Genomic DNA, 13,471 nt, shown 5'->3' with positions numbered 1-13,471 from the left:
ACCTTCACATACCCCGTCCACCGATAGACGCTCCAAAAATGTTTTTCTTATTACTCAAAGCCCCTCTAACTAATCGGAAATGATTAAATAATTAATTTGCCAATTACTTAACTATTCTCGTGTCTCTACTCTCGTCCGAGACTTGATCCAAGACTGCTTTCAGCAATGTTTAAGGGACCCTCAATTACCCTTTCTACCTACATTGGGTCCACAAAGGATTTTCAACTTATCTAATGCACCCTCAATTAATAAACAAATTGATTTGTGAAGGCATAAACAACTCTCGGATGCACTCTCGGACGAGAGTCTTTACTGGAGTTTGGCGCCCTAACCTCCGAAAATCCGAGAGTCGAATGAGTGTCCATTCCGAGNTACTCAAAGCCCCTCTAACTAATCGGAAATGATTAAATAATTAATTTGCCAATTACTTAACTATTCTCGTGTCTCTACTCTCGTCCGAGACTTGATCCAAGACTGCTTTCAGCAATGTTTAAGGGACCCTCAATTACCCTTTCTACCTACATTGGGTCCACAAATGATTTTCAACTTATCTAATGCACCCTCAATTAATAAACAAATTGATTTGTGAAGGTATAAACAACTCTCGGATTCACTCTCGGACGATAGTCTTTACTGGAGTTTGGCGCCCTAACCTCCGAAAATCCGAGAGTCGAATGAGTGTCCATTCCGAGAGTCCCTAGTCTCGGACTGATCCACCAGGCATTCCTCTGGGAATGGTCCAAAAAATTAATGAAAACGCCTAGGATGCATGGATTCGTCGACCGGTGATCATCGTGGCCACATGGACTTCATAAAGTATTATTTTGCGATTCCTGAAACCTGATAATTCCCCGAAGAATTGCTCCAAAAATTAATAAAACGGACTTGGTGCGCCGATTGAATGATCACTGGTCATCGTGGCCGCGTGGATTCGATAAAGTATTGTTCGGCGACCTCAAAAACCCACTCATTCCCTCCGGAATTGTTCAAAAAAATAATAAAACCGACTCGGTGCGTGAATTTAATAGCCAGTGATCACCGTGACCACGTGGACTGAATAAAGCACTGTTCAGCGGTCGCAAAAATTTTCTCATTCCCCGTGGAATTGTTCAAAAAATTAATGAAAACGTGTCCGTGCGTGGATTAAATTACCAGTTGTCATCATGACATGGATTGGAAGAAGCCTTATTCGGCGTTCCTATAAACACACCCATTCTTCGAGTAATTGTTCAAACAATCATTAAAATCGACGTGGAGCGTAGATTGAATGAGCACTGGTCATCGTGACGACGTGTATTCGATAAAGAATACTCCTGTTATGCCCCAGATTTGATCAATTGCGTTATTGTTTAATATTTGGACATACTGCATTGTCAGCAAGACACTTGCCAGCGTAACTGGATTATGCTGACCAAGTGATAAAATGTAAACAATCAATGTATTATTTAAGAGATAGTTGGGTCTGCACAGAACAGACCTGAATTGGGCTCCGACGCCTACAAAAGTCGTAAACTCTTTGTAATCAATCAGCTGATACAGCAGTTATAATCATGTAATAAATTTTCATATTTAAATGCCGATAAACCATTGGTGGGGTTTATCCCTTTAAGCCTAGAACCTACTATAATTATAAGTACCCCCCACGCTGGGTACAACACTCCCATTCCCCGAGGAATTATTGAAAAAATTTTCAGGAATGCCTTGGAGATGTTATACAGATATCCAGTGGTTATCAGGACTCCGTGCATGTGAAAATACATGCCCCGGAGTTTCCCCGAGCAAGTTTTTTCCTCGAGGAATCGTTCACAAAATGTCCGAGAATGGCTTGGTGCATGATCTAAATATCCCGTGGTTATCGGCACCACGTGGATTCCGACAGGAGTGCACCGCCGACTCCAGGAACATGCTTTTTCCCCGAGGCAGATTATAATCTGAGTTCTGAGGTAGCAGAGGGCACCTGGACCATGCTCAAGCATGTTCTCTACTGATACATAATGATTTTAATGTTTCATTCCGCCGGAAAATAATTGTCCCATCCTCATTTGTTTAATGTCAATCAAAAAACCCTTCTTTACCCTATCAGATCATTGCAGTACGCCGCCGCCAGATGGCGCCACCTTTGCGTTCCCACTTGACAATTTTTCCACTTGACGTTTTTTCCTACCGTCTCCAACATTAATTATTGTTTGTTGGTTTCTTTTTTTGAGTATTGGTTTAGCATCACTTCCCAATTACTCAGCTTGTAATCCCGGTAATAATTAATTATCCCGGTGGAAAGCTGGACCAGAACGCCAAAAAAATTCGAGTTTGTACAAAAGAATGAAGAAATTTGGTTTTGCATATTGTTGCTCACACGATGGTTGACACTGAATTATGTCTACGCAGAGATTTTTTTTTCGATTCGTATTTTGCAATACGATGTTTATTCAACATATCATAATAACACAAAAAGTTCATGACAACAACAGTTTTGACATTTGACAGAATTAATTATAAAGAAAAAAACTAATGATCAAAAACAAAAATAAAACAAGAATGGTAATAAACAAAAATAGAAAGAAGATGGTAACTGTTAACAATTATACAACAGATTGAATACAATGACGACTGATGGTAGTGCTAAAGTAATCATTTTTTATATAGTAGATCCAAGTTGTAGGGAGTTAGGTGATGGTGGCCGTCTTTTGGTTGTGTAGCTAGGGATGGTGCAAAATCCTTCCATAGGGTCAAGTCAATTTCTGGTAGATCGGTGCAGCTTGTGATTGGATTCCTTCAACATATGAGTCACAAGTAAGAAGAGAATTTCCACTAAAACCAAATACTAACACGTCCATTGCAAAAATTGTAAAATAAAACAAGTCTAAATTGTTATGGAAACTTATTAGGTTTCGAGAGAATTCATCATAGGAATTTCTTTTGTTGATAGTTCAATGATCTAGAAAAAAAAGGATTTCAGCATTTTTCTGGGAAACAGATCGTCTCGGAGAGATTGTGAAAATTATTCATTTTCAATTGTAGACTTATTCGTTCTTATTGAAATGCTTGAGAAATTCATTGGAAGAATCGTTTAACTCACATTGGTGATGGAATTTCGAATGCTCTGCGCTGCATATTCCGGATATTATCACTGTTATCACATAACAGCCTGCCTATGCTTGCTTTTCGAATTTCTCTCAATTGTTCTGATTGATGAGAAGAATCAATATAGAAATAAAATCATGCTCATTAGATCTCTATACAATTAAAGAACTCTTATATCATGAATCAAAGGGAGGGAAATTACCTCGAGTGAATGTAACGTCGGGATTCGGAGATTCATACCAGAATCGATCACCAACTCGCGTACGATAGAACTGCTCAATCACGATGCAAAGGAAAGTCGGTCCTATTAATGCACCTGGTGCATTTTCCTCTAGAGAACCACCAATCGTTAAATCGACATCATCCGGAGTTTCGTATAATAGCGACAATTTTTCGACATTCTGTAATTGAAGATTATATCACAATGACAAATCGTTTCGATTCAATTCGTTTATTCCACGTCGTAAAATTTTACGTGAAAGAAATGAAATAAAGGGTGATTCATTAATGATTTGGTGGAAAAAGAAACAACATGCAAATAATTTTTCAAATGAAAAATAAATTGAATTTTAACATCTTGAAAGAACTTTACCTGTATTGAAATGGTATCATCAAAATCATTCCAAGTTCGACCTCTTCTAAGACCACAAAAATCCCGGTAATCATTGTAACTGGCCAATCCATGATCGCGATTTCTTTGAATATCAATAGCTCTCAAATCCCCACCTAGTCTATCTCTACCCCGGAACAAGAACAGAGTAATCTGCAGAGAACAATTGTGAAAAATAAGTTTACGGGAATAGTCTGCAATTTGTATCAATGACTGACCTCCCTGTCGTAAAATTCATCTCTTGTCTGTTCGGGCTGATCCGCAAGGCCCCTAGTCAATGCGTCCATATTATCAACCTGTTCAATAATGCTAGGCCTCATGAACCAGTCACTGAGTCTCAACAAACTTTGCGAAGGAGAACGATCTTCCATCACAAGCCTGAAATCCATAATAAATTGGATGAAAATTCATAAACTATCGCAATAAAAATCCTGAACTTGAAAATTCATCACAATTTTAATTACTTGAGATATCCAGCGATAAGAGAATGGAAAACACGGAAGGCGGCATTAGAATGTTCATTAAGAACGGCTGGATTAACACTGGGATCATAATCATCGATATAATCATCAGTATCATAGACAATCCGATATCTTAAGGCATTTTCGGAACCTAAATACCATTACAAATTATAAGTATTTCATCATATGCGCGTATGTAACGCATACATGCATCGAGTAAGCTCACCGATCATTATGGGCAGCCATTCGTAGTAAGATATGTGCTGATTGATGGCGATTGTAATACGCCTAGTCTCCTGATAAATTGTTTCATCGTTCCAATGTGGATTGATTCGTGATAGTACTCCGGCGATTCTATTATGCTCACGAAGGAGAATAATTTGGAGAACAGTCAGTTGAGTGTTCTGATTAACTCGATCATCCCCTGGATAATCAAAATTCAATTGTTGCTGAATTTATCGCAAATATTAGTGCGTAATGTGAACCCAAGAGCGAGGGGAAGTCATTCACCTAGTTTCCAAAAGTGAATTCGAAAAAACTTGCTCAATTATTAGATTGAATTAATACAATTAATTACCAGCGACGTAACACACGTCATTGGGCGATCGGATATCACATGACATAGAGGCATTCAGGTTAGTCGGCGGCCATTCCCTCTGACTCCTTATTTCGGTCTTGAGGCGTCCATCTACCAGGGCACGAAGATTCATAGCAGTTTGGTCTGACGATCCGTACAGGAGGGAAAGATCCAGAAATTGAGTTACCATTGTTATCTACAATATATGATTTATATATTTATATTGTATTTATGAAAAATGATTGTACTCTTAGTGGTAAGCTCATTGAGGCAACCTGTTCAGTGGAACCCTGTCCCTGGGAACAACCCAGAAGGCGATCGGTTATAGCACGCTGGAATGTTAAACATTCTTGATTTCTGTAATCAGGATCCTCAGGACCTACGACGATTGGGAAACATGTTGGATCGTCGAGGTTGTTCAAAGCTAGGCGATTGTCGTTTGTACAGCATGGGCCACTTTGAGCATCTAAAATTTCAATGTACTACTTGGAAAAGACCATATTTGACAAGTGTAAGGTTTACAAGCAATACCGAAGGAGACATGGATCACATTCATCTAACATACACTCTTTTCCAATCAGTAAACTTTATTACTCCTTGTTTCCGGGCTTGAAAACCACGTTCGCACCGAGCGAGGCGAGGTTCGCAACGCAGTTTATTGGGTACAGCAATATGAATTGATTATCGAAAAACAATAAACTTAGCATATTTTACTATCTCAATACTCATTGTCTGATAATACTGGATAATTAAATCTTCCATTTTCATAGTAAGATAAGAACAATAAGACCGAGAAAATTTCAATACTTTCGATCTCAAACAAAGTTTCCAATGAACACCACTAATCACTCATTGAATTCCTGATATTGGTTCCCGCACTTATTCCCTAAGGAAAAAAACTTCCGGAAAAAAGTTCCCGGAATTATTTTTTTCCGGAAAAAATTACTTGGGAAATTTTTTTTCCCGGAAAAAATTACTTGGGAATTTTTTGTTTCGGCAAAAATTACTTGGGAAAATTTTTTTCCCGGAATTTAATTCCTTTTTTTTACTTCCTTGGAAAAAATGTCAGAAAAAAATAGAATCCATTTTTCACATCAAAAATGTACAGAAAATAATTTTGACAGAAGTTCAGGGAAATTTTAGACTTAATGGACATATTTTGGTTTTAGATTCTAGCTGGAAATGTATTGAATGGTGCGATAGTAAAATTGACGTTGGAAGGGATAGCGACAATCGACTGGAGATTAATTTCCCCCACTTATGACACTGTTTCGTGTAGTGATTATATTGTGCCGTGGCTAATACCCAAATATATATGTATCCTTGGGAATTTCGTGAGCTCAAAATTATTTCCATTAACACAATTCAAGTGATATTGTAAAATATTTGCGAAGCATTGCTCAAAATATTTCATTATAAATAATTTAATGGATTGAGGAAATTTTTGCAGCTAATTAGATTTAGTTCACATTAATATTTTTTTGACTATTATAATATTTACAGTTATCAACAATTATTATTTTCCGCAATAAAAAAAGAAAGAATTACAATCAAATGTGACTGGATAAGTTATTATTTCCCTAAAAAAGTTATTTTTTCCCAAAAAAATTAATACCGGAAAATTATTTCCGAAAAAAAAATTGTCAAATAATTTTTTCCGGAAATTTTTTTTCTCAAGTAGTCTTTTCCGGAAAAAATTTTTTTACAAGTAATTTTGAAAAAAAAGTATTTTTCCGAGAGATTTTTTCCAAAAGATTTTTTCCAAAGGAAAAAAGTGCGGACACCCTGATATTGAGTCAGCCATATTTGAAACAATATAATTGTTATTTTCTACTGTCGATTACGTGATTCATTAAACAACTAATGATTTCCTTATGGAATAAATTTGACGAGTCATTTGATTCCTCATTCTCAATTTTCCTCCAATGAATCGTAATTGAAAATCTATGTTTATTCATGACTTGTCTTCTAGTTATGTCGATTGTTGATTTGTTCGATTTTTATCTCAAAATTCCAGCTCGATGCCCCGTCACTGACAAGGAACACTAGGGAGGTGTTCCCCTCCGATTTTGATCAAACTCATAAATATTGTAAAGGGCCAGTGTTACCAGATCGTGACGTCACCCCATTTAAAATTGTGCAGGTTTTGGCTATAAATCGCCAAAATCTGGCAAACCTGTAAAGGGCTCAAAACTAAAGGACACGTATTTTTTTATTGGCAAATACGCGGCTTTAGGGGGGGGGGGAACCATGTTCAGAATGTGACCACCTTCGGGGGTAATCTTTCAATCCCACCTATAAGGAGGGTGTTTTTACAAATGTTCATCACGGTAATGAATAGCATGTGAGAAGTGATAAAAATCACAATTGATAGTTTCTCCGGGGGTTGAAATTTGAGGGGTAAACTACCCCTATAAAAATTTCGTTTTTCAAAAAAAAAAACTATGGCTTAGAATTTTATAAAACCATTTGCGTTTGAAAGAATATGGACAAATGCCGAATACGTTTTATTGGATTTTCGTCAGAACTCAAATTTTCTGGGATAAAAAAAAAAGATTTCTAGGAAATATCACCCATCACAGTGGTGGAGTTATTTATTCATTACATTGAAGAAGAAAATCGCTTGTGAGTGATTATGAAAATCACCATTAATAGTTCCTCTGCGGGTTGAAATTTGAAGGGGGAGGGGGGGGAGTGTAAACTACCCCTGTGAAAATATTTTTTAAAAAATTATAGGTCAGGATTTCATGAAATTGATTGCATTGGGAAGAACATGGAAAAATGCGGAATACCTTTTTTTTTATTTTCCCGGTACTCGAATTTTCTGGGGAAGAAGAAATAATTTTTACGAGAACTGTGAGTTGTCCAAATGATTTAGTATTTATTTCAAAAACTCATTCCATCCGTCTCAATCGAGCCTTCACTTCTTTGGCATTTTCCTGTGGTTGTCCATATATATATATTATTATGGATTATAATCGGTAGAGAAATGATATTCATCAAAAAAATGGTGCAGGCAGAGAGACTTTCTGTACCACGAGCATCTAACTACTGCAATATTAGGACAACCAGCAACGTCACATTGTGGATTAGAAGGTTGTCAAAATGCAAAATCAACAGGATTAACAAATTCCTCTGGTTTTCTAGCAATGCACCCAGTTTGGAACAAAGCATAACGCAATAGATTTTGATACCTTGGTGACAATAATTGATTATGAATTAGAGATTGCAATTTTATTGCATTATTTCGTGCATGTAAATTGATGTCATGATTCAAGAGAACGACCGTATCTGAAAAATGACGGCCATAATTTTTCCAAATTCTGAAACCTATACAGGGTATTTCTAAATGATCCAATTACCTCTCGTCCAGCGATAGATTCTGAATACCCCCTGAATACGGGAAAAATGCGAAAAAAATTATTAATTAACTAGTTTTTAAATTATTAACCTTTAAGGTGGACCAATTGGGAGCGCGTATTTTGCCGCAACGGAGTGGGTAGAGAGGGGAGTAGAGCATATGACAACAGCGCATCTAGTTATGGAGAGGCTAGTGACGTGAAGGCAGTTGCGGTATTGTCAATATTACTAGACGATGGAGGGATGTTTTCATGTATCCTCAATCAGTGATTGAGTCATTGGTTAGGCAGTATGCAGATTGGAATGACACCGAATTTTGAATGGTTTTTTGAACCCGAAAAAATGAGGATCGAATGTGAATCCCCCGCTGATGAATCCAATGCATCCAATGCGCAATAAATAATAATGAATTGATGTTTGAGTTGAAAATTAATTAGAGGCAAAAGTCCAGATCAACGCTTGACGATAGGACTCGAAATAATGGTCACAGAATAAGGGTCAGGAAGAGTGTCATGATAAGGGTAGGCAGGGGAGTCAAAGTAAGAGTAGCAATGAGGGCCAGATTATGGGTCCCAATAAGGGTCAGAATGAGCGTCAGTATGGGGGCCGAAATAAGGGTCGGTATGAGGGCCAAAATAAGAGTGGGTATAAGGGCCAAAATAAGGGTCAGAATAGGGGTCAAAATAGGGGTCGGTATAAGGGCCAAAATTATAGTCAGAATACGGGCCAAAATAGGGATGAGAATAAGGGCCAATGAAGGGTTGAAATAAGGGTCTGTATGAGGGTAAAAATGGGCGTTGGTATGAGGGCGAAAATGAGGGTCAGAATAAGAGTCAAAATAGGGGTCGGTATAAGGGCCAAAATTATAGTCAGAATAGGGGCCAAAATGGGGGTTAAAATAAGGGCCAAGATGGGGGTTAGAATAAGGGCCAAAATGGGGTTCGGTATCAGGGTTGAAGTAGGGGTCGGTAAAAGGGTCAACATAAGGGTGGGTAGGAGGGCCAAAATGGGGGTCAGTATCAGGGCCAAAATGAGTGACGGAATAAGGGTCAACTTTCGGATTTCTCAGAATTTCCGTGGTTCCCGGTAGCTTAGTCGGTAAGAGTGCCCGGCGCGTAACTGGGAGACCCGGGTTCGTATCCCGGCTGGGCGAATCGGAATTTTTTCTCTCTAAATTTCAATTCTATTTGAATTTTTTTCTTTTTTTTTCCTAAAGGAGGTTAGGCGGTGTATGAGGTGAATTTGAGAGTGAATTTCTGTGGTTCCCGGTAGCTTAGTTGGTAAGAGTGCCCGGCGCGTATCTGGGAGACCCGGGTTCAATTCCCGGCTGGGTGAAGCGGAAATTTTTTCTCTCTAAATTCTAATTCTCTTGGAATTTTTTTTTTTTTTGCATAATAAGGGTTAGTTAAGGATCAGAATAATGGTCAGAAAGGAGAGTCTGAATTGTAGAAACTTGGGGTCAGAATCAAATTGCTCCCTTTCATATACAGTGTGTCCCAAAAAGGAATGTCATCCTCCTCAGGGGAATTGGGGGGGCTCATATGGAGATGAAGACCCCAATGGCATTGCTCTCTCCCGCTTTGTTCAATAGCTTTTGACAAAAATGAAGGAGTCAAGAAATCTCATGTTGACATGAGGGCCGGAATAAGGCCCAAATTGAAGTTAAAATCAGAGCTACCATTAACGTCGGTATAAGGGTCAAAGTTAGGGTCAGAATAGGGACTGCAATAAAATCAAAAATAAGGGGGTCCGTATGAGAGTCAAAATGGGCGTTGGTATAAGGGCCAAAATGAGTGTCCAAATACGGGCCACAATGAGGGGCATAATAAGGGTCAGTTAAGGATCAGAATAATGGTCAGAAAGGAGAGTCTGAATTGTAGAAACTTGGGGTCAGAATCAAATTGCTCCCTTTCATATACAGTGTGTTCCAAAAAGGAATGTCATCCTCCTCAGGGGAATTCGGGGGGCTCATATGGAGATGAAGACAATGGCATTGCTCTCTCCCGCTTTGTTCAATAGTTTTTGACAAAAATGAAGGAGTCAAGAAATCTCAACGTATTGCAGGTCTTGACGGTTCCCGATGAAATGTGGCATCATGAGATTCTTTACATTTTTCTTTCCGAATGGAAGCATTGTACTCGTTTAAATTTAAGTTTTGGATTTTTTGTGTTATATGAACCTGTCATTATCCAGAAAGTCCGAAATTTGGTACATTTCGACACTGGGCCGTGAGGAACTAATGTTGAATTGAAATGAATTTCTTTCTTAGTTTCTCGTCTCGCCTCTCGTTTCTTTCATTCTCGAATAGATTTTCATATCTATCGTTTCATTTTTCGTGTCTCATCTCGGTATTGGTGAGCCCTATCCATCACCATTAATAAAAATTCAGTCCATTGAATCATTTCTATAATTTTTCAATTTTAACAAAAATCAGTTGTATCACGATAACTATTTACACAGTAGAATGAACCAGTGAAAAAATCAATGGAGATTAATTCTGAATCTGATCATTTTTGGAACTAGTTGGATTTTTCGGAGATATTAACAAATCTATTTTGCAGGCTCAACAATTCCCAACAGAAAATGTTTTCTCGGATTTCTCTCAAGAAATATCCCTTCACATACAAAAAAATTTTACGGAAGAAACGAAACGAATATGCCAGAACAGTCTATTGGATTCCCATTGAACTGCTTTTGAAAATTATATGAATTTTTCGTCAATTCCATTCAGTAATTCTACGGCTTGACTGCGGGTTTTTTTATGAGAAACGTTCAGAAACTATTTCGTACAAAAAAAACAGTAGCTGATTTTGTGATCAAGAATTTTTCTATAGAAATGTTTCGACATGAATTTTCCAACCTTTCTTTACCCGTTTTTCCTCTTTTCATCAAAAAATTTCGACAACAAAAATGAGGAAATTTAAAGTTAGTAATTCTCGTAGACAATATCTCAATCGAATAAGTTGTATGGGAGAATCAAATTGTAAAGATTTTCCATATAAAAAATTCCCTATTGAATTTGTCATTGTGAAACAAACACCCAAGGAAACTTGAAAATTTTTCAATACAATTGGGGGAAATCAATGGAATTTTCCATATAAGTTAAAAAGAAATGGTGAAAAAAAATCCGGCGAATTCACTGAATTTTTCCATGAATTTCCTTGATTAAACGAAAAAGGAACTAGAATAGAAAAAACTTCGAAAATTTGTGGAGAGGGGGGGATTATTTTTCATATATTCTATGGAAAATATCCTACAAGAATAAGTTGTATAGAAAAATTGAATTCTATTGACTTCTTCTATAGAAAATTTTATATTGAATACTTCAATAGAATCGGCCTAAAACGAATAGAAAGTTGAATAGGAATGGAATAGAATTGTCTAGCAAATTCGCTAGATTTGAAAATCTAAAAAATGGCATAAAAATCACTGTGCCTGCATCAGAAATTTTAGTGCAAAATACAGGAGTTTCTCAAGGTAAGACTGATAAAAGTTCCTGTAGCGCTCCGTCAAAATTTCGGTGCTGGCACCTGAATTTTTCCGGGTCCTTCCAAATAAACCCATTTCATCGTGCTAGCACAGTGATTTTTTTGGTAATTTTTCCGTGTGCGTGTGACAATGCGTTTTTCCTTGATTGTTCGCTAATGAATCGATGAAATGGTTAATTTAATGAGGACGCTCTATTTTATGACACTCTTTTCAAAAAATTTCATCAGATAAATTATTCTAAGACATTTTTACTGCATGTGTTTTCTCTTGTGAGAACATTCAAGGAAACTTTGAAAATTGACGACGAATATTCATAGGAGCAATGTCAATAGAGTATTGAAAATTGATTGAATGAAACGTGTGAGATCCTGGGAAAGTTTCAATTGGATCGATGAATCTAAGAGACGAATTTTTATTACTCATTTTTGTAGATAAAATTTGTTATACACGTAAAGATAATTTAATAGAAAAAGGGAATATTGCTCTTCAGCAGAAGTTTGTTAGATTACTGATACATCATTTGATTCACTTCAATTTTCAAAGATCTGTTGCGGTGTAATGATCATTTCAACAATGTATTGGTAAATTATGGAAACAATTCATTTGATATTCCATTGAATTTAAAATTCTGGGAACAAACAGGGCTCCCAAATCAGTTATTTCTCGTTTTTCGTTTTCTTCCGAAATTACAATTCCTTGAGATGAATGGAAATTGGCGTGAATATTCAAAGAGGTTTATTGGCAATTCCAAACGGAGTTATTACGTGGAGGCCCGATAGCTCAAGTGGCAGACCACCAGTCTGGCAAACTAGAGACGCGGAATCGTACTCCGCCTGGGATTATACCCCAGTGCCTCCGAATTTTTTAATTTGTGCATTGATAATTGTTTTATTATTTTCCTCATACAGGGGTTCGGAAAGCGGATGGATTGCATATAGCATCCCGCTTTCTATGTAATTTATACCTTTAAAACATCTAAAGGTTGACCGAATCAATAGCCATATCGGTCGGTAAATTTCTTAGAGTTATTACCCATTGAAGATTTTTTCTTTCAATTTATTCCTTCACAAATGTGACAATTGTTGATTGAAAATTCGTTCGTAACGTGCAACAATGATCGAAAATTAATTTGCATTCAAGGAAATCTTTACGCGTTTGTCTGCCATCGTTAAGTATTGGGATGGAGGAAGAAGTCCTCATTATTTGACATCATCTTTCTCATAGTTTTGAACTACGAGTAATAATTTTCATTTTTACACTGTCCCTTCTATTTTCTTACGCAATGATGATGAGAATTGAAAAATCGAAGATGAGAAAGCGGAAATTATCACTCCAGTCAATATTGCAAGAATTGACTTCGTTGTGTATTCTAATAATGGACATAATCTCAGTGAACATTGCTGCTTTTAAACAAATATCCAGCGATAAATATGGTATTTGTGGTAATTATGTCGCTAATAAATGGGAGAAAATATTAATTATCATCACTTACCCTATTGTCGTTATTCATCTCAGTACCATAATTGACGCATGAATAAATTACGAAGTAACCCCATAGACCAGCCGATCTCACAGACTTTGTGACCTGCCGCCAGTTCTTGACCAATCTTTTTAGAGAAGATTATGGAATGAATGGAATGAAGTAGGAATTTTCATCATAAGGTCCATAAAGTATTTTCTGATGAATGTCATTATACGCCTTCGGCTCGAACTATAAACCTACATTCGTAAAAAAATACGTTCTGGACCGTGTGGTGAATGTAATTTTTCGTCACTGCTGGGCCCGAAAACCGCGATTGAACCGAGCGAAGCGAGAAAAAAAATTTCACTCACTTGCATAGGACTATTAAGAAACCAGAACGACGAATGATATCTCCTCCTTTCTGACCCTTA

General features: G+C 37.1%; 1 protein-coding gene across 1 annotated transcript in view; it reads right to left on the bottom strand.

Moving 5' to 3' along the window:
* Positions 1-2,485: 2,485 nt before the first annotated feature.
* The window catches only part of LOC107041876 (peroxidase), a 67,087-nt gene continuing 56,101 nt past the window's right edge, over positions 2,486-13,471 (bottom strand). Inside the window, exons 4-12 of the mRNA XM_015262680.1 lie at positions 5,005-5,195; positions 4,730-4,925; positions 4,379-4,576; positions 4,156-4,303; positions 3,910-4,069; positions 3,674-3,844; positions 3,284-3,482; positions 3,077-3,182; positions 2,486-2,770 (exon numbers count right to left, since the gene is read on the bottom strand). Of these exons, the coding sequence (XP_015118166.1) occupies positions 2,629-2,770; positions 3,077-3,182; positions 3,284-3,482; positions 3,674-3,844; positions 3,910-4,069; positions 4,156-4,303; positions 4,379-4,576; positions 4,730-4,925; positions 5,005-5,195 (1,511 nt within the window). The 3' untranslated portion in view covers positions 2,486-2,628. The remainder of the gene's footprint in view (positions 2,771-3,076; positions 3,183-3,283; positions 3,483-3,673; positions 3,845-3,909; positions 4,070-4,155; positions 4,304-4,378; positions 4,577-4,729; positions 4,926-5,004; positions 5,196-13,471) is intronic.

This window comes from Diachasma alloeum, unplaced genomic scaffold (assembly GCF_001412515.2).
Source record: "Diachasma alloeum isolate Michigan unplaced genomic scaffold, Dall2.0 Dall_scaffold_00385, whole genome shotgun sequence".
Taxonomy (NCBI): Eukaryota; Metazoa; Arthropoda; class Insecta; order Hymenoptera; family Braconidae; genus Diachasma; species Diachasma alloeum.
The sequence above is the reverse complement of the archived record's forward strand: the minus strand, read 5'-3'. Positions and strand labels throughout refer to the sequence as shown.